Source organism: Sinohyriopsis cumingii, chromosome 4 (assembly GCF_028554795.1).
Source record: "Sinohyriopsis cumingii isolate HCF-2022 chromosome 4, ASM2855479v2, whole genome shotgun sequence".
In the NCBI taxonomy this organism is placed as follows: domain Eukaryota; kingdom Metazoa; phylum Mollusca; class Bivalvia; order Unionida; family Unionidae; genus Sinohyriopsis; species Sinohyriopsis cumingii.
Window position 1 is genome coordinate 134,671,120 of NC_142964.1, and position 25,234 is coordinate 134,696,353.

At 35.2% G+C, this 25,234-nt stretch overlaps 1 protein-coding gene and 1 long non-coding RNA gene across 3 annotated transcripts in view; one reads left to right on the forward strand and one right to left on the reverse strand.

Moving 5' to 3' along the window:
• The window catches only part of LOC149802128 (uncharacterized), a 145,578-nt gene that overhangs the window by 55,453 nt on the left and 64,891 nt on the right, over positions 1–25,234 (reverse strand). The gene's annotated exons all lie outside the window — the stretch shown is intronic.
• Positions 1–25,234, forward strand: part of LOC149802129 (uncharacterized) — a 65,883-nt gene that overhangs the window by 24,467 nt on the left and 16,182 nt on the right. The window contains exons 4-7 of one of the 2 annotated variants that reach the window (XM_089956528.1): positions 3,827–4,168; positions 10,346–10,684; positions 12,030–12,148; positions 22,567–23,107. In XM_089956528.1, the coding sequence (XP_089812654.1) occupies positions 3,827–4,168; positions 10,346–10,684; positions 12,030–12,148; positions 22,567–23,107 (1,341 nt within the window). The remainder of the gene's footprint in view (positions 1–3,826; positions 4,169–10,345; positions 10,685–12,029; positions 12,149–22,566; positions 23,108–25,234) is intronic. The other variant, XM_089956529.1, reaches the window with a different exon arrangement.

Below are 25,234 nucleotides of genomic sequence, written 5' to 3' on the forward strand. Positions count from 1 at the left end.
GTTTTCATTTGGTCAGGCAGTGTTACATTTAACACAGGTCATCAGTATTTTCAGGACTGAAGCTTTATTTATACATTGTCAAATGGAAGATGTCAGCAGATTACTTTTCACAAGAAAAATGTTGGCAGCTTACATATGAAACGAGTATTTCAGTTGTCTCAGTCATTTCCCACCAATTTTCACACAAATGCCTGCTATTGTAATCTATTTATAAAGCAGAGAATGTTGAGACAATAGCTGATTAGTTGAAATCTATTGAGGGTTATGACCTAAAAATGTTTACATTTTTTTTGGCCAATCAGAAGTCTTCCTTTTTATGGCTCCCATAGATTGCTCAGTAGAATGGAGGTTTGACCAAAATGGATCATTTAGAATGAAAGTTGGTGGAAATTGCGACAGTTGGAATTCTTTTTTTAAAATGCAATGTCCTTAAATTTTTCTTGTTTAAAATAATTGCATTCATATGCAGATATCTGCTGGTGTCTTTACTTGGACTTGACAATGCATTAATAAAACTGAACTATCTTGAAAATACTGGTGATCTGGAGCAAGCATAACAGTGTCTGATCAGACAAAAATCATAAAATGTTAATGTTCTTTCTCTTACCGTCTCTCATATCTAACTCTTAAAATTATGTGATAGCTCCTTGAAAAGGAAAATTATAACAATTAGATTACTTAAACATTTCACTGTAAACATGAATACCACTAATTATTCAAGGTGTATGTGTGTAACTGGAGTTTCTCAAGTTACATGCTTTGTCTCTTTTATTACATGTTAATCTAAGGAGCCATGTATTGGAACAATATTTTCATGGTTTTTGCCCTTTTTACTATAAAGTATGCATACATAGTTTTGTAGCAAAAATGTTGGAATAGTGTTCCAGTGTGATTCATTTTTGAAGTGAGTGATTTTGGAAGCAATACGCTATCAGCAAGCCCAGCAAAAATAAAGTTGAGAACTCCACATTGAGTTTTGCTTTGTCAAGCACAACAGCCAGCAGGGGGAGAAGGGAATTTAATTCTAAGCACACACTGCAACCGTACATCACATCGACAGTAAGTATGTGATGTCCATTGAAATAGGAGTACCACCTTATCTATTATATTCGACACACTGAATCGAGTGATCTCAGTATTATTATTCATTATATCGCTTAATTGCATGGTTCGCTTAAGTGCATAGTGAAAGTACGGTCCCATTTTTCCTTCATTAATATGCATAGTTATCAATATCAGATAAATGCGTATCGGTTAAATGCATAAATTGTTTAATTGCATACAATTTGCTGGTCTCAACCATTGACTTTATATGTATTTGACACCGCTTAATTGCATAAACATGGTCCAGGCATCTAAATTGGAGGTGAAGGCTGTATACGTGTACACTGCTATCCCAAAGATCATAGAAAATTGTAGACTGGTGCCCTGGCCAACCTCTGTGCTCATCAGCTAAGGCATTATTGATGCCAGTACACTGGCTCTAGAGCTAGAAATTATTGCATCTTACAGGTACATGTACATTGTAAATATACATGAATTCCGCTTAAATGCATGCTCCGTTTATATGTATAGCAAGGGTCCAGTCCCAAGGCTATACATATATATGCCATTGATATTTAACAGTGCTGAGTCCACAAGCTATATCTTTCTTTGTAAATGTATTAAATGCTTAACTAAAAAGAAAACAGACAAGTTAATTGTTGTTTTATTCCAATTTGGATTTCAAATAATTTTTAATAGGTTTATATGAAAAGGTATCTTATTCTCAATTGGATGACATTGCTTTTGTTTGGTCACGTACACTGTACCCTCAAACCCTCCCTCCAACACTGGGAATATATCAGGTATGATATGAACTAAATACACAGTAGATACAATTTAAAGGTACAAATGATCTATGTGCACAGTAGATACAATTAAAAGGTACAAATGAGCTATGTAGATGGAATTCACAGGTATGTATGAGTTGTGCACAGTAAATAAGATAAATAAGCTTTTCTTTCCCCATTGCAGTTACAATATCAATGATATCTTCTATTTTATTACATATGGCTCATTATATACCTATGCAGATAACACTTTGTCCTTTTCCTTACCTGATTTTAACACTGATTAACACACCTGAAGCAGAGTCCAACATTATGATTAACTGGTTTGCTGCAAGCTAAATGCAACCCTGCAACCCTGAAACATTTCAAGCACTAACTGTGGGTAAAAAGACATTCACAATGAAGCCTGTTCTTAACGTAAGCAGTGCTGTCATAAACTGTGAAGAAATTGTTAAACTGCTAGGAATTGACATTGACTGTCAACTGCAGTTCAGTTCACAGGTAAAAATAAATCTCTGTTGGAAATCTTCAAGGCAATTATTTGCTTGAAACATTATACTTATAAGCTAACAAGACTTTACATGCTGACAATTTTACATTTGCAAAATGCCAACCCAGAAGGTGCATAGATTTGGGGTTATGGATCTGGAGACTTTAAAACTTTTGATTAAGTGTGCTTCAAAGTTTAGATGACTTATTATCTTTTAAACATAATAAATAAATTTTAATTCATTTAGGTGGCGCTCTACAGTTTCATATTTTGCATAGGGTTAGGATTTTAAAGAAAAGAATTTCCCTGGCTTTCCTCACTGGTTATACTGGCTATTTAAAAAAGACCTTGTATATCTTAGGTATAATTCAAAGAACCTTTAATTCCCTTTGTTTTGGTGTATGATTGATGGGTGTAATATGGGTTATAGTGTATACAGCTTGGCCTCACTCCAGATGTGCACCTTTCAAAAAAGTGCACGCTCCACTTGGTCATTTTCACTTCCTGAACTTCAGGGGTAAATTGTATAAAAAAGAGCAGATAACTTTTTTACATTTTATATATTTGGTAATTCATTCATGGCATTTTCAGAAGCTGGTATTGACTAGTCTGGCAAAATTCATTTTCCCTATTTTAATAGCTGCTATGGATAGTGTACTTTAGACTTAATTCAGGCTGATTTTTTAGCACAAGGGAGCAGTCATTTTAGTTAGCAGTGTGTTTAAATCATGTACAATTTCCAAAAGTACAATATCCAAAGAAATATCATCCACATTACATTAATGTAGCACAGAGGTATGCCAACATTCTCTCCATTGTGCATGTTTTCAATGCAAACAAATTCACCTTACATATGTCACTATCTCACTCAAAAGTATATAATAACTGGTGAGCGCCCCCTGTTGTAACACCAAGTCTGCATACATGTTCTGTGTTGTACTTGGACATTATTTGACATGAAAAACATTTGCTTGGATTGTTCAGTGGAAATAGAAAGTGCTCATTGGACAATAATTCTATTATGGAACTGTTGTGAATTATTCAATAGAGATCTGGACAATGCCATTTTGACAACATTACAATTCTAGGTAGACCAGCACATTTCTGGTTCTGAAACTTCTTACTGAACTTTTCATTATTTTCGTCTTAAACAGAACTTTGTCAGGATCTTATGGGACTCACTTCATACAAGTTCATCTCACATTTTCATTTATAACTGATAATTAAATAAGTTTTACAAAACTTGCTAATTTGGCTCATTCTCTTACTTAGTTTATGTCCACAGTGTCATAACACTGTATATATCTATAAATAAAAGGACCTATTTGGAGTGTTATATGTATATTCTGATACCGTGCTTTTCATTACACTCCAAAACAATCACATAAATAAGAGGAACTTTCTTTACCCAAAGCCATCTTCATTGTCTCTGTTTCTGTCTGAGTGTTGTGTTTGTCTCTTTTAATCAATCAACTGATCAAATTGAATTCATCCCTATTTTTAGCAGGAGTGCAGACTGGTACTGATCTCAATAAGCAGCCAAGTGGCACATCTTTTGAGAGAAGAAGTAATGACAAATTGGACTGCACAGGCCAGTGTGGAGAATTTAGCAATGAAGAAAATGATCCAACATGCAATAGTTCCATACAGTCTATGGATCAACTCTCACATGGAGGAAGCACTAATCACATGGAGCCAGTATCTGTTGAGTTTTCAACCACTGGCAACCCATCAGACATTCCCCTGTTTGATGGTCCGAATTCAACAATGGTTTCCAGTTCCATTAATTCCTGCACTGAAGAGAAAAGGCCTATTCAGGAAGAAAGTTGTACTGGAGCCACAAGTGGTGAGTGTAAGGAACATCTTTATGTGTTTCTCTTAAATGTATATCTAACAGAAGAAGAAGATATGAAGAGGACATACATGTATTTATTTCCATACAGAGAGGAATTTGGATCTTTTTATTTTTGTTTTTAAAATGATCAGTCAGATTAAACTGACATCATGCCTAAAATTGCAAAAACCATACAATGTCTTTAGATTGGTTAATTTATTTGATTAAGTTTCTATAAGGAGACTCAAGGGGAAGACAGTTTTTATAGTAGTTTAGGAAGTATGAAGGAATGACCTTATGTACATATGAGCTATACAAACACTTGATACAATTCTGAAGAACATTTGAGCTATAAAAAGAGTAGATACAATTCAGACATGAGCTATACACACAGTAGACACAATTCAGACATGAGCTATACACGGTAGATAACAGACATGAGCTTTACACACAGTAGATTCAGAGATGAGCTTTACACACAGTAGGTACAATTCAGGCATGAGCTATACACACAGTAGATACAATTCAGAGATGAATACAATTCAGACATGAGATATACACACAGTATGTACAATTCAGAGATGAATACAATTCAGACATGAGATATACACACAGTATGTACAATTCAGAAATAAATACAATTCATTTGTGAGCTATACACACAGTATGTACAATTCAGAGATGAATACAATTCAGTCATGAGATGTACACACAGTACGTACAATTCAGAGATGAATACAATTCAGTCGTGAGATATACACACAGTATGTACAATTCAGAGATGAATACAATTCAGGCATGAGCTGTACACACAGTAGATACAATTCAGAGATAAATACAATTCAGTTGTGAGCTATAAATACAGTATGTACAATTCAGAGATAAATACAATTCAGTAGTGAGCTATACACACAGTATGTACAATTCAGAGATAAAGACAATTCAGTCGTGAGATATACACACAGTATGTACAATTCAGAGATGAATACAATTCAGGCATGAGCTGTACACACAGTAGATACAATTCAGAGATAAATACAATTCAGTAGTGAGCTATACACACAGTATGTACAATTCAGAGATAAATACAATTCAGTTGTGAGCTATACACATAGTATGTACAATTCAGAGATAAATACAATTCAGTCATGAGCTGTACATGGCAGATACAATTCAGACATGAGCTGTACACACAGTAGATACAGAGATGAGCTATAAACACAGGAGATACAATTCAGAAGAACATTTGAGCTGTACAAATAGATACAATTCAGAACATTTGAGCTGTACAAATAGATACAATTCATAAGGACATATGAGCTGTACAGATAGATACAATTCAGAAGGACATATGAGCTGTACAAATAGATACAATTCAGAAGAACATTTGAGCTGTACAAATACATCCAATTCAGAAGAAAAACATATGAGCAGTACAAATAGATCCAATTCAGAAGTACATATGAGCTGTACACATAGATACAATTCAGAAGAACATATGAGCTGTACAAATAAATACAATTCAGAAGAACATTTGAGCTTAACAAATAGATACAGTTCAGAAGCACATATGAGCTGTACAAATAGATACAATTCAGAAGAACATTTGAGCTGTACAAATAGATACAATTCAGAAGAAAAACATATGAGCTGTACAAATAGATACAATTCAGAACATATGAGCTGTACAAATTGATCCAATGCAGAAGTACATATGAGCTGTACACATATATGCAATTCGGAAGAACATATGAGCTGTACACATAGATACATTTAAGAAGAACATTTGAGCTGTACACATAGTAGATACAATTCATAAAAACATGAGCTATACACATAGATACAATTCAGAAGAACATATGAGCTGTACAAATAGATACAATTCAGAAGAACATTTGAGCTGTACAAATAGATACAATTCAGAAGGACATATGAGCTGTACAAATAGATCCAATTCAGAAGGACATATGAGCTGTACAAATAGATACAATTCAGAAGGACATATGAGCTGTACAAATAGATCCAATTCAGAAGGACATATGAGCTGTACAAATAGATACAATTCAGAAGAACATATGAGCTGTACACATAGATACAGTTAAGAAGAACATTTGAGCTGTACACATAGTAGATACAATTCATAAGAACATGAGCAGTACACATAGATACAATTCAGAAGAACATATGAGCTGTACAAATAAATACAATTCAGAAGAACATTTGAGCTGTACAAATAGATACAATTCATAAGAACATATGAGCTGTACAGATAGATACAATTCAGAAGGACATATGAGCTGTACAAATAGATCCAATTCAGAAGGACATATGAGCTGTACAAATAGATACAATTCAGAAGAACATATGAGCTGTACACATATATGCAATTCAGAACATGAGCTGTACACATAGATACAGCTAAAAAGAACATTTGAGCTGTACACATAGTAGATACAATTCATAAGAACATGAGCTGTACACAGATACAATTCAGAAGTACATATGAGCTGTACAAATAGATACAATTCAGAAGGTTGTATGAGCTGTACACATAGATGCAATTCTTAAGAACATATGAGCTGTACACATAGATACAGTTAAGAAGAACATTTGAGCTGTACACATAGTAGATACAGTTTATAAGAACATGAGCTGTAGACATACAATTCAGAAGAACATATGAGCTGTACACATGGATACAATTCAGAAAAACATATGAGCTGTACACATGGATACAATTCATAAGAACATGAGCTGTACTCATAGACACAGTTCATAAGAACATGAGCTGTACACATGGATACAATTCAGAAGAACATATGAGCTGTACACATGGATACAATTCATAAGAACATGAGCTGTACTCATAGATACAGTTCATAAGAACATGAGCTGTACACATGGATACAATTCAGAAGAACATATGAGCTATAGACACAGTAGGTACATTTCAAAAGAACATCACTCAATAATTCATGTACAGTTGGGTTAATAAACAAGTTTGTGAAGGCACAAGTTATTGAAGGTCATTATTAAAAAATAAGAAAGGGGTAGAGTTCAACACAGACAGAGGTGGTGGACAGGTCACACTGTTGAATACTAGTTTTATAATATTGTTGAAAGTAACTAAATAAGTATTATTTTAAAACAACATTGTTTCTTTTTCTTTATAAATAACCAAATTTGAAGATCAACGAGCTTGAAAAGATCATTAAAACTATTCAAAGTTGTTGATTTGGATACTAGTGGGTTCATTCAAAATTAATTGAGATTCTTTTTAGTTTTTAAAAAGTAGACATTAATTTTGGGAAACATTGTAGAAATTTGTTTAGGGTGACTTGTCACCGAATTGGGAGTTGCACATTGGAAATATGAACAACTAAACTGGAAATGAATAGATAAGGAAAATAAGGACAAACCAGTGTAAAATAGATGCAGTTATATTATGGAGTTGAATATGTCACCAATAAATTGACAGTTACATTTTGTCCATCACCATGTAATAAAATCAATAGAAATTCATAATGCTTGATATTTTAAATCCATTTATATGAGAGGTCATTGAATTATGTTATAGGTCACATACTGATATAAAAATAGTCCCGAATGATCCGATTCACATAATAATGTGTAATTTCCATATGGCCCACAAATTAAACAAAGTAAAGTCCACACTTCTGTGATTCATAGTATCCTAAATGTCATTGGTAAAAATTCAGCATTGTCGTCATAAACATTGTCTGATGCCGATACTATGAGCACATATTCTGCGAACTGTATTAAAGGATGTGCTATAACTGAACAATTGTAAGTTGTGCAGCCCGATCACAGTAAGTTTAGATAAACTCTTTTAATTGAATATAGGATGCTACTTGACACTAAACAAGTATCAAATTCATGGCTCAATCAAAGTGTTTTCAAAGTGGGTTTGCCTCAACAAGCTAAGGTATTGAGGTCAGAAACACACAGGCAACTGTAGGACTAAGTTTGCACAGAGGAAGTATCAAATTTGTGGCTCAATCAAAGTGTTTTCAGTTGGAAAACAAAGTGGGTTTGCCTCAACAAGCTAAGATATTGAGGTCAGACACACACAGGCAACTGTAGGACTCTAAGCTGGCACAGACAAAGTATCAAATTTGTGCCTCAATCAGATGATTGGCAACTTGGAAATTAAAGTGAGTCCAGCATTTACAAGCTAATGTCTTTATACTGGCAGATAACTTAGGACTTTTTACTCAGAAACTATGAATCAAGTAATACATTTTATTGCATCAAAGACAAATAGCATTTATACAGCAAAACACAATATAATACACATATGGGCAGTTCTAAATACCACAAATGGAAGCAATGTACTCAATAATAAATACCCAAGGGTAGACAACAATTGACATGATAAAGCATGTCTGTTGTAATTGATTCTTAAAATAAAACAAACACTTTCCCAAGTAGATCAAAACACAATTGCCACTTAATTTGGTTCCCATTGAAGTGCTTGCAGTTACCAATGTGACAGTTGATTGATTCTTTTCATGTTTGATTGGAAGAGAACAAACCATGGGTATACTGACTGCATTAAAACAGAATTAACAAATTAAAACACTAATTTTACCTGATGACACAGCTTTAAATGGTGTTTATTTCTTACAGTGTTGCTACCTGCTAGCATTTACCTGCACTATTCATTGGTCAGTATTTCACCCTATATTGTTATTTACTAAGTAAATGTAACAAAATATGTGATTTCTTATTAAAACTGGCAAATTTCATGATATTGTTTCAAAATTTGTGGGCACCAACTGCCATTTTCGATGATAATACACTTTATCAAGGTTTCATTTGCCCATTTTGATCATGATAATTTTTCTTATTCAGCAAAGTAGGAGCCAAACCATTTGTTATTTCCTAAAGAGAAAAAAATGGAATCCATACTTTACCCCATGTTAAAAGTGGGTTCACTAGTTATACGGAGTGTGAGTTATCAAGAGAGTGGTTTACGTATGAGTTATACAAATGGTAGTTACAATTCCAAGGCACACAAAAGACGTTAAGTTGTATCATGAAGAAGAATTTGGAAGGTCATGGTCCTTGCCTCCTTGTCTCACAGTTTTTACCCATAAATCATTGCCAATGTCTGAAAAGTATTTCCAGCAAGCAGGGTTAAATAAATTTCTAATTGGCACATGTAAACCAAAGGAAAACAATCTCCCAACAACTCAAAATATCCTGGCCAATTTTATTATGAATAAATTGGTACCTCTTGACAAATAAGGAAATTTCATTATTTTTCATGAGGTACCAGTTTTCTTAAATTCTATGGTTGCTGCAAAACCATGAATTTAATGTAACAGAGTACAGCTAATCTTCATTGGAAACAATAGGATACATTTACCCAGCCCATGAATTTAATGACAAGTGTACAACAAGTCTTCTTTGCAAACAATAGGATCCATTTACCCAGTCCATGTATTTAATGACACAGTGTAAGAGTCTTCGTTGGAAACAATAGGACCCACTTACCCAGTCCATGGATTTAAGGACACAGTGTACAATGAATCTTCATTGGAAACAATAAGACCCATTTACCCAGTTCATGAATTTCAGAATCAACAAAAATGTAGTAATTTACAAAACCACAAAAATGAATGAATCGACAAGATACAGTACTCATTATAACACTGTCCATGGTATTTGTCGAGTATTATGCTTATAGCAAGATTTATTTTAATGAAGTACATGTACAGTATTCATTATAATACCATCCATACAACAGTCGTAGTGTTTCACTTTTAGCAAGATCACCTTATAATGATACCTATAATTTTATTACTGCATAATAAAATTATATCCATGGCTATACTCACTGTATCAGAGGACTGTTTTTATTTTTGCTGGTTTTAATGGCACTTTTAACAGATTATTTACTTTATCATGCAGAGGAAATGGGAGCTAAGTGCCTTTCACAAGGAAACACTTAGACAGCTGATTTTGATATGTCCTGGAGAGACATTAAAACAAAATATCCTTAAAGTGTTATGCACTTCCAACTGAGCTATCAAAACTGTGTTATAATGAAGGTCTTATAATGAGGGAGTGTTCTATGTATGTATGTACGTATGTATGTATGTTTTATTCTATCTGTCATAACCAGTCTGCTTATCATGACCGATTCATCGCTCTTTTTACCAGATATACAAACTGACTCTGATCACACAGAGTCACTGAACAGCGGAGCTTTTAGGGAAGGAACAGACAATGATAATGGTTATCACAGTGACCAGTCTGTGGAACCTGTCAGTCAAAAAAATGAGCCAACTGACAAAAAGTCTGCAGACCAACTCTCCCAGGGAGGATGTACCAATCATATGCAGCCAGCAGTAAATAAGTTTGCAGGCAATGTCAACCAATCAGACATGCCCTTACTTGATGGTCAGGATTCAGCAGTGGCTTACGGTTCCATTAATTCCTACACTGGAGAGAAAAGGCATATTCAGGAAGAAGGTTATACTGCAGCCAAATTTGCTGGATGTGAGGGACAGTTTTTTTGTGCTTCTGCTAAAAGGACTGATGGGAAGAGGATATTATTTTCCCACAAAAAGATGGATTTATTTGGATAATGTTAATTTTATAGACCCTTTTTTGTCCTGAACATAGATAAAGATTAAATTGAAATTATGCCTAAAATTAAGAAAATATTTCGAATCAGAATATTGACTTTTAATTAATTATTTGATAAAGTAGCTTAAAGGGAAATTAAGGGTCAGAAAAGTTTAGTGTTAGATCAGAAACAGGGAAGGAACAATCTTAAGGTAAGACAGTGATCAGATTGTAAAAAATGTTCATATTGTAAATAAAATGACGATTGGTTCATAGTAAATATGTCAAAATGAAAAATATTAGGATCACCAAACTAGTTTTTTTTATTTATTATGTGTATATTTGTTATACAAAACTCTTGGTTCGTATTTGTTTAGAACTCAATGAAATTTGGTTGGTTCATTGTATAGGTTTAAAGCCACATATCAGCACATTATATATAGGCTATATGTGGCAGCTAGTATATTTGATAGAGGAAGATCCCGCAAGAACCACTTACCCACACAAAGCTGCTGGCAAGCATTCTCACATACTGGTGAAATTTTGATCTAGATGAGAAGTTCCTATAACATTTTATCTACATCGTATATCCCAAAAATTGATACTTTGTACATATATTCTGAGTGGCCTCATCTTTTGAAATTTAACTGACACATTATCTGATTTGAATTTTTATTTTTGAAAAATTCACAACTTTTCATTAATCAGATTATGTAGAGACAGCAATTTTTGCCAACTGACTTGTCAATGTGAAAGTCTTCCTATCCTTAGACTATTATACAGTATGTCATAAAATATCTTAGTTGCTTTAAAATATGTAAAATAGAGAGAACTATTCAATTTGTAAATTTGTTTCTGTTTGTAATTATTTTCATTCAACAAATGGAAGTTTAAAAAAAAAACTTTGCCCATTTTATTGATGTTGTAAATTCTGCCATAACTGGTCATCAATTTATTAGTATTCTTTATAGCCTGAATGAATGTGTTGCTTTTGGAACAGTGCACCTATACTACATGATGACACTGAATGCAGTAAAATTTTCTTTTGATAAGTTATACTTCGAGAACAGCTTTGCACCACAATGTATCTATTAAGTATTTTTCTGTTGATAAATTGTAACTTGAAAACAGCTTTTCACTTTTAAGTATTTTTCTGTTGAGAAATTGTAACTTGACACCTTTATGTATTGTTGAAGTATTTTAGATAATGAATGCTCCTCTCACTGTTGAATATAAGAGGGAAAAAATATAATGGATTCCATTTTTATCTTACCAGGTTTTCAAGACATTGGTTTTTTGAGTCTAAATCCTGATGTGGATGGGATGTGCTCAAAATTTGATGATGAATCACAAGACACTCAGATGACACCAGTTAACCTATCACCAAGCTGTTGGGTAACATTACTTAGCCAATCACCATGCACTTAGTAGACAACAGTGATCCAATCAGAAAGTAGTGACACATTCTGCTCACTATTGCATACATGTCCTCCCAATCCCCTAAAATGCTTATGTTACAAAAATAAAAAACATGATTTCCAGAACAAATCTAATTCTTAGAACAGCCCCGGCTAACGTTGGTACATGAGAAAGCCTGCCAGTAGCTTCTCGTGGGTCGGTTGTTCTTCCTGGGGTTTTCCATGGTTCTTCCTCCACCAATTATACTGGCCGCCATGTATAGCCTATCTTATTCTAAACAATGGCGTTAAACCTTACAACAACAACAATAATTCTTAGAAAAGGAGACAGTGATAAAGGGAGAGCCCCTTTTTGATATTGCAGTATATACCCATAGCAAAGTTAGGCTGTAAATAGTAGTGATTAACATAACATCACATTTAATGTTTTTTAGCATGTTTCTCATTATTGGTTCCTTACACCACCAGAATATCTATTATCCTGTTTTGCCCAGTCATAAAAATTAGCCATTTATGGCACCTCAAGAGGAGTAACTCTGCCATACCAAACGGTCACTGATCTAATTTGCATGCAAGAGTAGCTTTTGCATTTTCAGCCTTTATTTCATTACACCCTTGACATCCTAGACCCATTACCTATAGAGAATCATCATATTTTGAGCATTAATGCTTATCTTATTAGAACAGCTGTAAAAAAAAAAAAAAAAAATCTCTAACTTTATTTCCCACATTGACTGACTTATGCAGGAGTCTCAATGAATGCCAATCTGGTAGCCAGAGGTTACTGGCCTTGGTGATGGATCACTTGAACCCCAGCCATCACTGATCCACTTGAATGGTGAAATTTTCTATCAGTCACTGATGTGACAATTTACAATGGGTCTGTTGTTGATTGTATCATATGCCATTCCTTTTCATGGTTAATTGTATTGTTTTTTGTGTTAATTGAATACCAACTAAAATCATGCACTTAATGAAGTACACAAAATGTCTGTAGCAGATGTTATTCCATGTATCAGGTAAATTCAGATGATTATTGTAAAAGAAAGTTTTGGTGTACATGGAACAAAAGAAATGTAACAGATAGCAATAATGTAAGTATATATATTAGCCTTTAATGTCACCTCAGGACAAATATGGTTATATGGTGCCAATTAAAAAGAAAACTTGAAAGGAGTACAAATGAAAAATTGCACAAAATGTTTAAAATATAAGAATTAGGTACTACGTGATAAAATATAACATTTAAAGATGTTAAAATTCTGTAAGATGTATGCAGAATGAAAAATACATCTGCAAAATCCTGAAAAGAATACGGTGTAACAGAATACAAAATTTGTAATGTTCATGCAGATTATCACACATCTAACTATTCTTCCAGTGCAGATAATAGGACTAATAACACGTTTTTAAATAGGTTATAAGTAGAGACATATTAATTAGTGATGCCAATTGAAAGTTTGATAAATAATATTCCCTTTGCTGGCATATAAAATTCAATTTTAACCCTCCACCATAATTGTGTAAGGTGTATATATTATGTGTTATCCTTCTGACTGTCCATATGTCACACTTTCATTAAATTTTGCATCTCAGTTGTTGTGCACAGTTGGCCAAAGGGTCATACCCCTTTGTGTGTTGATGGAACACACATCTGAAAAAAGCAGGTCATTGAGATCATTATTTCTTGCTTTATTGACTTTGCATTTAGGTCAGTTTCTCATCCTTTATTTAGCTATAGGGTCATGCAGTTCTGTGTGAATGCTTTGTGATGAGCGCAGCACATTTTTATTTTCTCATCCATTATTTAGCTATAGGGTCATGCAGTTCTGTGTGAATGCTTTGTGATGAGCGCAGCACATTTTTATTTTCTTATCCATTATTTAGTTATAGGGTCATGCAGTTCTGTGTGAATGCTTTGTGATGAGCACAGCACTTTTTTACAGAAAATTAGGTCAGTGTAGCATTAATGTCACACTTCAGTGAAGTTAGTTGAGTTTTGCTGTTAAGTTAGTTTCACACCACTTTTGGATGCACCAAAAATTGCCAGTGTATCCCATTCTTCATGCATTAATAGGAGTGATGGGGGAGGGTCTGATCCGATTCTTACAAGCACTTGTCCCCAACACAGCATCCAACTACCCAGCACAAATGTATTGCAGAAATATACCCTGAGTGGTTGCACAAAAGTATGGAGAGCCTGCATATGGGCTTTGCAAGTCCCTGATCAGCAGTTTTATGTTCCCAACATGGAGAGTCATCATAGCTAACCTTTCAAAGAGCCACATTCTTCCTAGTTTTTTGATTGAGGAGAAACTTGCCACTCAATAAGGGTTTGCTTATATACAGACCCAGCAGTTGTATTGAATGCTAAAGGTGTTCCAGGATGTGTCCTGTGCATGTGAACACTTGAGCTCTGAAAGACTTCTCCTTATCTGGTAGTAGATATGGAAAACAAAAGGTAAGCAGGCTAGCAGCTTGAGTGATTCTCTGTGATTTCCATTCGCATCTCTTGTGTATGAATGTAGAACATCCTGTACTGATAGTCACTTCAGCTGGTCATTGCACACCAAACTGTAAAGTTTAACTGGTTCTGAAAAGATATCATTTGTGTGTTTTGCCATTTTTGTATCAGTTCAGGGTTCCAGATAGTCAGGTTTTTGTACTTCAAGAAATTTTCAGGAAATATGACCACAGAGCTGTATGGTTTCATGATCCTGACTTGTATTGTGGTCTGTGTGAGGTCATTTCCCACCGGCTCCATTGTGTACACCTCTCTGGCCTGGTATTTGGCATTATCATTAAAGCCAAAGGTATTTGGTTCCATCTTTTTGCTAACAACATGTTTATTTCACAAACAAGTTTCCAAAATCAGGAGGTAGTCTTCCCATTGCAGTATACTGACAACTTTTTGTGGTGAGTTATGGTTGGCCTTTGAGTTAGTTGGCACAGCGTTAAGGCCAGCGAGATCTTTCAGTGGCAACTGATTAGTAGCACTTTTGGAGAAAGTGCTGTTAAAAACTGAGTTGGGTATCTTCAGCTTTGGCATGAATGCAGAGCAAATAATTAGAGTGCTTCAGGATTTGTTTCTCAAGGTTTCTACATCAGATGGGCCAATAACAATTAATGTCCCAGTCAGTCATGAGGTATAACAATGCCCTGACTTTTGTGATATTTTCTGAAACTAGGTGTTGAAGAGCTCCTCATTGCTGCCCATAGTACAACAGACAGAAAAGTCAACTTTACCATTAAAAAAGGCCCTCTTAATCAATCTGGACTACCACCACTCCAGTGGCCTAGTGGTTATAGCATCCACCTTGGTTGCATGAGGTCGTGGGTTCGATCCCTGGCCAAGTCATACCAAAGACTTACAAAAATGGTACTAACAGCTGTCTCGCTTGGTGCTCAGCATTAAGAGGTTAGTGTTAGGACTGGTCAGCCTTGTGTCAGGATAATGTGCTTGGGTGGGACATCATGCTACCAGTCTGCGGCATAATGCCTCAGTGCTAGACATCACTATAAACTGTCACACTGCAGACATCGTCGCGATATGACTGAAAAATTGTTAAAGGTTCGTAAAAATCCAAATCACACACACACACACACAATCTGGACCAGCTTCCCATGATGAATGGTGCCCCTCCTCACTGCTACAATTTGTTCCGACATCCTGGACTTTTAAGTTTGGCAATGGCTTAACCATACAGCACATTTGCCTTGAATTTTAGCAGCTGTAAGGTGGAACAATTAATGAGTTAAAGATTTAGGTCACTGATGAACGTCAAAACAACCATTATGAGGACAGACTACCTATCATAGTAGTCCACAAAGTTGTTGGTAATTGTTATGTATATCTATATTTATGTGTAACCTTTGGTACCTGACTGTACCTATATTGTGTGTAATTTTTTTTCATAACAGTTACTGTAAATTGTAATGATCCTATATAAAAATAATAATACAGTAGTCCCCCTCATATAAGGCCACCCCTAATGCAGCAGGGAAGTGGCCTTATAATGCGGGTGGCCTTTCTAGAGGGGGATGACAAATGTAAATAGTAAATACATATGAAAGAAGTCACAAGTACATTTAATTTTAAATATTTAATATTTTAATTAAAAAATCACATGCATGATGTGAAACAAATGTAAAACAAACTTTGTCATCATTTTCAAAAGATTGCTATGAATAACCATTGATATAGTTTTAAAACTGTCTTTATAATTATGTTACAGTTCACATCATCTGTCACTTTGTTGGTAACAGTCTAAAAAACAAACCAGTCTCGTCACATTAAAAATATCCTTGCTGTCATATCCCCTGCATATATCGTTTAGTCTTTTGTTCCAATCTTCGACAACTTCATTATTAACATCAGCCGATTCGCCACTAAGGACAGAACACTTGATATTGTGTCGTATTTGAAATCTGTGCAACCATCCGTTACTTGCGGTCGTCATATCCTAATTCAATTGACAAAATGTTTGCTTTTTCTTGTCATTCAAATCAGGATACAAACGTCTCCTGGCTCAAACAATCTTCCTTTCTCCGTCCATTTCACCTTTCCACTTCTGCAGAATTGTTTCATTATCTTTCACGATACTGTTTATCGGAGTCTTCCCGACATTAGTTTTCTGCAAGGATCCTCGACGACCCCCCCCCCCCCCGTCAGTTGAATTACTTTCACGTTCTCCTCTAAACTGAGAATTTTTATTTTCCTCGATGACATGTTGATCTTTTTGCAGTAATTTGTTCATGTTGCCAACTACAATACTGATAAAACAATTTTGTATGCATCTAAACAAATTGCTGTGTGTTTTTAAAGGCAGTGATCTCGTCACTTGATTCGTTAGTCGCAGTCTGGTACCCTATTGTTTTTATACATTTCTTTAAACTGACTGAGAGAAGCCAAAACGGTTTCGATATGTACCATTAACATCACGCAGATTTGACCTCGCGGCCGCTAGGATTCGTAATTTTTTGACAATTATTGTCAGTAGTAATAGCCACTGATTATCAAAATGAACAATCTCAACATCTTACTTAGGGAAGCCATAAAGGCTACCAAACCATTTTCCTGCTGACTTGGGTATTGTACATCGATACTGCCACTTCTCAGCTGTTACTACTGTTCAATAATTGTAATTTTAACAATTATCAGAGTGACGAAACCGGACATCTTATGATAACACAGCAGTAAGGCTAATTGGATTACATGTACGTACCCTTTTGTATGGATTAAAATTTGAGTCTTTCTCGGTTTTTATGGAATAAATTTGGCTTCTCGTGAGGCGTAAATGATATAATATTAACCTTAGTGGTAAATGTACTTTACTCAACACTTCTTTCAGTAACGAAAACCTGACATCGGGAAACAGAAATCGGATTACTTAACACACATTATGAATAAAATACTTGTTCTGGATACATATTCAAATAAAATGCAGCCGCTTGTGAGGGGTAAATTTTATAATTTTGCACTAATATGCTGGCCGCTGGTCGTGTTAGCCGGGTGGCCTTTTGCGAGGGGTACTTTTGAACACAAACTCGTCGGTGCCAACGGATTCTGGCCGTAAGGAGCGGGTGGCCGCTGGTCAGGGGGGCCGTTCAAGAGGGGGACTACTGTATGTAGCTAATTTTTTATACATGGGTATAGATTCTATTTGTTTAGATGATTTTCAATAAGTGTTGGCAAGTTAAATTCATTCCTGTTTCAGATTATGTTCTTGTTGTAACAGCAGTCTGCAGATATGTTTAATGTTGTGTTTAGATAGGAAACATTTGTTTAGATTATTCATTGGAATTACAAAGTGCTCATTGGACTAAAATATGATTCTGGGACTAATGTGAATTTATTCAAAGGAGTTCTGGACAATGCCATTTTGATACAGCAGGACTGTTGGCAGATCAGTTCATTCAAGGACATGAAATTCATTAGGAACATTCAGTTCTTTTGGACTTGAGTAGAACGTTTTAGTATTAGTTTGGGTTTGATGTTTTTGTTGTTATTGTGGGGTTTAATGCCATTTTTCAGCACACGATAGGCTATGCATGGTGGCCAGTATTAGTGGTGGAGGAAGAATCCAGGCAAATCCCGGAAAGAACCATTGACCCATGAAAAGCTACTGGCAAGCTTTCTCACATACCCACATTGGCAGAATCCACAGACAGAGGTGAGATGGCAGTGATCCATAATGGAGAGTGTTTGAGACCACTCGGCCACTAGGGGCCCCAGTTTGGGTTAATTTCATAAAAGTGCAAGTTCCTCTTAAATTTTTGTATTTTATAACTTTGATAATTAAATTATTTGTGAAATTTTACAAAACTTGTTAGTTTTGCTTCCTTTTGTTACTTAGTTTATGACCATATAGTCGTAACAGAAATAACAAACAAGGAGTATTTAAACCTAAGGAAGAGCTGTGGTATAAAAACTAAAAGTGCCCTTCACTATCAGAATTTAAAACTTGGTTCAAAAGTACTATGTTGACATATAAGTGCCTGTCAAGGTCTTCAGCATTGCATGGAAACAGAATACAAAATGTAGCTCCTTATTCAAGCTACATTTTTCTGTTTTGCCATTCAGATGAAAACCATAGAACTCAGAAAATGACTGTTCTTTGTGATGACTAGACATCTTAACCAGGGCAGCCACCATGTTAATAATGTGCTCAAACCTGCAAATAACCAGGATGCAGCTAACATTGCCTGTGTTGACTGACTCAGCAGTACCACATGTTGACTGACTCAACAGTACCACATGTTCAGAAAACACCATTTTCATTAATCTTTTGGTATACAAAAGATACATTTTTGACCACCACTATAGATGTCTGAGGCATGTAGTCTGTATAAACAGTAAACAGTCCTGGTTAAAGCCAATTAAAAACTGTCATTAGGGCAGTTTATATACTGACTACTGAAATAGTAGTGTTTCACATTTTATAAATAGAGTAAAAGCCAACTTCAAAAAGCATTACTTGCCTATAATCTGTAAAAATAATGGCTTAAACATTCTGATTCAGTGCAATGATTTGTAATAACTTTGTTCTTCAACATGCATCTCTCTGAATATACCAAACTCAAATGAAATTGTTCTACTTATTGTATTTTACCTATGCAAATTAGCCTAATGGGCTCTCTCATAGCAGTATTCAAAGGACATGACACAGCATCATGTTGGCTATTCTCAGCCAATCAGGTAATCTGTGAATGGTGATTGTTTATCTCAAATACCTTATCTTTTAATTAACTCAATGTTATCCCACACAATACTTTCCATCCTCCTTTCTAATGTGAAACTTTACAATAATGGGCGATTCAAGGTTTCCTACATTACTGGGTACTCACAAATATTAGCCCAATGCAAGGGTTACTGCTCCTATCAATGTAGCCATTTCTAACCAGCTCATCTACCTCTAAAAATTCTATATAGTTTACAACAAGCCATTTTCTTAATGCATCATACAAATTCTAAATGGGAAAATTGTGTATTCTTGTGGGAAATGGGAGTTGGTGGTCAGGGCTGGTCAGTTGCTTGCTTATATCAATTCTTTTTCTGTTTGTGCTAAGGGGTAAGCCACGTCTGTTTTGGAATTGATCCTGAACCCATATTGCTACTTTACTGACTCTGGTTTTCATTTTGTAGTTAGGTCAGTTTCACAAGCAAGTTAATGTGATTCAAGGTTGTGCAGCTGCTTCTGTCTGTGCAACACACTTTCACCAGATAGCAGTCAGTATGACCTATATTTCACACTCCTTGATTTTCATTAAGGTTTGCAAAAGAGCAGGACATTTCATTTGTGTTCTCTGATCACAGAGTTGGTTCAGTTTTATGTGCTGTTATGAATGTGGCAAGAGAATATAGCATTACTCTTTTCTGATGACCTACCCAACCAGTTTTACATTTAGGTCAGTTGTAAGGCATTGGTGGGGGCAGTTGTGTTCCATTAACATATTTTTGTTTTTACATTGTAATAGAGAACATTGATCTTCCTATACCAGCTCATTACAGGCTGATATATGGTGATATAGTTGCAGATCAGTCACATGATCAAACAAAAGTGTTGGGTTTTTTATGGCAAATGCTGCAAAAGGAAAGATGCAGTAGTTAGAATCATTTGTTTAACATCACTGGATCAGTGTCAGCCTAACATTAGGTTGAAATGTATGCAATTTTCAATTTGTTAGTCACCCAGTCAGACATTTTGATTAGTTAATGGAAAGGCATGAAACAGTTATATCCATTGCTTAATCCTAACAGCACACTTTTTGAGTCTGATGGATAACTAGTGCAGTGTTAGATAAGTCTTGGAAGTCGTCGACATTTGGCATTGCTACTAAAGAGTCTAAGAAACCACTCTCAGGGTAATGTCTTCAAGGTCAGTGTTGCTGTTCATCTTCATTATGTAACACTGATTTGTATTAGATAAAGGACTTAACAAAGTTATATGTACATTTATATAATTATTGGAAAGTTCATTCATTGCCCTACCCATGAGGTCACGGTCAGAGGGAAGTAACAACTATAGTGTGGTTTCTGCTTCAGAACACTTTGCCATATTTTAAATAAAGGATCAACACAAAATTCACAATACTGTCTTCAAGGTGAAGCTCTGTGATCAATGTTTCTGCATTTTTTTAAATCTCAGAACCAGATTGAGGACCCAGAATGAACTTGTTTTACTACAGATAGTTTTGGAATAAATTATATAAAGATTTTTGCAAGTTAGTGCTTTTGTATTAAGCCATCATATTGACACTTTATGAAATTAGTATTCAGCATGTCTTTTTTTTTCTTCTTATATGGACTGCTTCCCCATCCCATTTGTGCAGAAACTTGTTACCCTTTTTATCTGGGATTATTCACATTTTTGTGAATCTAGTGAAGTTAGTTTAGCTAAAATGACTGGAAAATGATTGGTCCCAGTCACACAAGAAAGTCATGGTATTAGCTGGTTTATCATATAGTCGGTTCACTTTACATGCAGTGCGCAGTTTTTTATATGACATCATGTTAACATATCACTTTATATGATTCTGATTGGTCCAAATAAGCCCATGAAATTCTTGTGCATTATTCTCTTTACCGATTGGCTGTGACAATGAGAATCTTCCTTACCCTGCCTTCTGGAACTTTTAAAAAAAACTAATAGCAACCTTTTGGTGGCATTTTTCAGTCAGTTACCTATAGAGCATTGAAAAAAAGTTTGTGTCTGTGGGAATGTGGCCAATTTACCCCACAGGGGTTCGTCAAAAAAAAAAGAAGGGTTTTGGTCAGTGGATGGGGGAACCTGTAACATGGACCCCACCCTATGAAAGCATGGTTTAAATGTTAACTTATGGGCATAATAAACTCATCTAGGTTTTGAAAGGAATATGGACAGGCAGGCAGACAGACAGAATGTTATCCAACCACAGGATTTTTTACACAGTAAAATAGATCCAATGACCTAATTTTTCTTATGTTAGACAATTCCCACTCTAAATAAAATGTATCTACTGGTATGTCTACTGTACTGAAATAATGCAAATATCCCATCACAAATACATTACAGTAAATATTGAATTTCTGCATCCAGTAATCATCCCCTGACATCAGTAATCAAGAATTGTAATGCTTAATAGTGGAATCAATACACTTTACATGGAAACATTGTAAACATTCTCATTGAAATCAATGGTTTGACCCATGCTGTCTGTGTCAAATGTATATTGTTTGACTAACCTATTCCCATGCTGTCTGTGTCAGATGTATATGGTTTGACTAACCTATTCCGATGCTGTCTGTGTCAAATGTATATGGTTTGACTAACCTATTCCCATGCTGTCTGTGTCAAATGTATATGGTTTGACTAACCTATTCCCATGCTGTCTGTGTCAAATGTTTAGTGGATTTGGGGGCAGTTGCTCTTGAATTATAATAGGTAGAAGAAATCTACCTTTAAATGTTATTGGTTATAGAACTGCGCATTATTAATTCTGGGACTATTTTTTACATGCAACAAATGAAATGTGCAGTGTCTGAGCCAGTATGAAAGAAATTATTTCTTCTTTTTCACTAAACTATTTCCATTTCCATTAAAATAAAATCCTTGTGATAAACAGAATCTCAAATGAGTAATTGATTTATTATTAAATTCTTGAAACTAGTTAAATAGTTACTTGCTTAATATAAAATCATTACCCATTTGAGGTCATCTACATACATTTACGTCACATGTATTTACATGCACCTGGTATACATTTATAGCACAGTTAATTAATTGGTATATGATGATAGTACATGTAATCATCTACTATTTAAAAAACATGCCATACATAGAAATTTATTGAAATCAAATGTGACTTATATCATGAGATGATATTTCAACCATGAACACATCATATTTATTGCAGGGTACCAAAGCTACAGTGGAGGAGGAAAAGGAACAGAGTTTGGAAATCAATTCAAAAGATCATAGCATGTCAGTGATGAAGATCAAGGAGGAAAAAGAACATTACTCTTCCCAATCTGAGAAGGAGTTTGCAATGGAAATGAATAAGAAGGATCAGGATGCCCATTTTGTGTCCAGAGTAAAAGGTTCTAAGGAGAAGCTGGTTGCAACAGTGACACCAAGACTTAAAGTATGCAAGGGCAGAGATGGTGATAGATTTGATCTGGATTGTAATGTAGCTAGGGAGACAATTGGTGACATAGGAGTGGAAGCAAGAGAAACAACTTTATATGAGATGGAAGAAACTTTGCCCAAAATTGTGGATGAGGACATTAGTAAGATTTCTCCTTGCAGAGAGAAACCACGTGCATGTTTAAGTCAGTATGAAGTTAACAAGAAACCTGCTGCCCCACTGTTGACAAGGGCATCTTCTGTTACTCTATTTGCTGCAAAGATGACTTTAATGCAGAGCGATTCAACGCCAGCCAAGCACACTGAATCAGGTAAAGAGCCTCCTAATTCAGGGTAATGACTTTATAAGATCAAGGGAGTTTTAATGATTTTGAACCATTATGCACCTTTTTTTATGCCCCCAAAGGTGGCTAACTTGCATAGTGGTTCATTTAGTTTTGGAAAAATGTATCACATATGTATACATTTGTTTTATCTTTGCATGAAATGACTTGGAAATTAGGGATGATCCATTTTGTTTTCCCAGTTATCTTCTATATTCTGGCAGCTGAAATGATTTGAGCATCCACCTCAGAGCAGAAGGTCACAGGTTTGAACCCCAGGTGAGTCATACTAAAGACTTTTAAAATGGTACTAACTGCTGCCTCACTAGATGCTCACCATAAATGGTTAGTGTTACGACAGGTTGGCCTGGTGTAAGGATAATGTGTCTGGGTGGGACATGATGCTACTTGTCTATGGCATGATGCCCTAGTGTTAGACATCACTCTCAACCACCATATTGCAGAAATCATAGTGATATGACTGAAAATTAAAGCTATGTTAAAAATCCAAATCACACACAATGACCTTGGCAACTGAATTGTGTGTTGAAATCACAAGTATGATATATCTACAAGACACAGCTTTGGTCTTCATTTCAAGATGATTAGTATAATAGGAGATCAAATGAGAATCTATGTAATTCATGTAACAGCTTTAATTAGAATACTTTTCTGCATTAATTTGTTCAACAATATTTACTTTTTAATAGTTATTGAAATTTCACTTGGACAAAGAGTATAAAACTCCCAGCACATTGTCATTTTTATTTTTTTTTCTCATATAGTCCTACTATAAATTACAATTGGATCATGTTTTAGGACACTTTTGACAGCATTAATGTAAGTAACCAGTTTAAATCATAGTATTATAACATATAATGTCTCTGCAGTACTTTCTAGACTTCTAATTCAGACTTTTGGATAGAGAACAATGTCTTCGTGTAACATGGGAAAGAAAGATGAAAATATAGAAATAATGCAATAGTAATAAACACAAATCATTGAATGGAAATAAATTAAATTAAATTTGTTTGTATGCATTTACTAATATGCATTAAAAGACAAGGAAAAACAAAACCAAAAGAGAAAGCTTCAAGATATTCTCAAGCCAACACTCTAATATTTTCCAACATTTTTCCAACTCACTTTTGTTACTTATGGGTAGGTAATTTTCTATATACAGATTGCACAGTAAACACAGATACACTTGAAAATGAGAATTTTAAACAAACATTTGTATACACTAAATTTTTGTCATTTTTTTTAAAATATAGACTACAACTTTATAATAGACTATATACAGAAAACTGCATACATGTTTTATTCTGAATCAGTGGAAAGAACAAGTTTGATATGGTGTAGGGATGCATCAAGGCCATCTGGCTGAGATATATTCATATGGTGTAGGGATGCATCAAGGCCATCTGGCTGAGACATATTCATATGGTGTAGGGATGCATCAAGCCATCTGGCTGAGACATTCATATGGTGTAGGGATGCGTCAAGGCCATCTGGCTGAGACATATTCATATGGTGTAGGGATGCATCAAGGCCATCTAGCTGAGACATTCATATGGTGTTGGGATGCATCAAGGCCATCTGGCTGACATATTCATATGGTGTAGGGATGCATTAAGGCCATCTGGCTGAGACATATTCATATGGTGTAGGGATGCATTAAGGCCATCTGGCTGAGACATTCATATGGTGTAGGGATGCGTCAAGGCTATCTGGCTGAGACATATTCATTTGATGTAGAAATGCATCAAGGCCATCTGGCTGAGACATTCATATGGTGTAGGGATGCATCAAGGCCATCTGGCTGAGACATATTCATATGGTGTAGGGATGTGTCAAGGCCATCTGGCTGAGACATATTCATATGGTGTAGGGATGCGTCAAGGCCATCTGGCTGAGACATATCCATGTGGTGTAGGGATGCATCAAGGCCATCTGGCTGAGACATATTCATATGATGTAGAAATGCATCAAGGCCATCTGGCTGAGACATATTCATATGGTCTATGGATTCATCAAGGCCATCAGGCTGAGACATATCCATGTGGTGTAGGGATGCGTCAAGGCCATCTGGCTGAGACATATCCATGTGGTGTA